This window comes from Cariama cristata, unplaced genomic scaffold (assembly GCF_000690535.1).
Source record: "Cariama cristata isolate BGI_N322 unplaced genomic scaffold, ASM69053v1 scaffold14916, whole genome shotgun sequence".
Taxonomy (NCBI): domain Eukaryota; kingdom Metazoa; phylum Chordata; class Aves; order Cariamiformes; family Cariamidae; genus Cariama; species Cariama cristata.
The window spans coordinates 28,608-28,842 of record NW_009621688.1 but is presented as its reverse complement, the minus strand read 5'-3'; the positions used below and the strand labels follow the sequence as shown (position 1 = coordinate 28,842).

At 64.3% G+C, this 235-nt stretch overlaps 1 protein-coding gene across 1 annotated transcript in view; it reads right to left on the bottom strand.

Moving 5' to 3' along the window:
* Positions 1 to 3: 3 nt before the first annotated feature.
* Positions 4 to 235, bottom strand: part of NPLOC4 (nuclear protein localization 4 homolog (S. cerevisiae)) — a gene marked incomplete at both ends in the record, with an annotated part of 27,935 nt that continues 27,703 nt past the window's right edge. The window contains one exon of the mRNA XM_009702080.1: positions 4 to 77. Within this exon, the coding sequence (XP_009700382.1) occupies positions 4 to 77 (74 nt within the window). The remainder of the gene's footprint in view (positions 78 to 235) is intronic.

Below are 235 nucleotides of genomic sequence, written 5' to 3'. Positions count from 1 at the left end.
GGCCGCCGACACGGCGTGTGTCGAGCCACCCATGGCACCGTACTCCTGTAGTCCTGAGATCTGGACACCAACTGTGCCTGCGAGAGAAAGAGCCCCGTCACAGCAAGGGGGAAGGGCTGGGAAGAGGCAGGTCCCCTGCCTAAACCCAGAGCAAGTTTCCTGTCCCAACCCAGGCAGGACCTTCCCGGCCAAGATGCTGCCCTCACCCCCAAGGGAGGCGCTCAGGTGGTGGCAG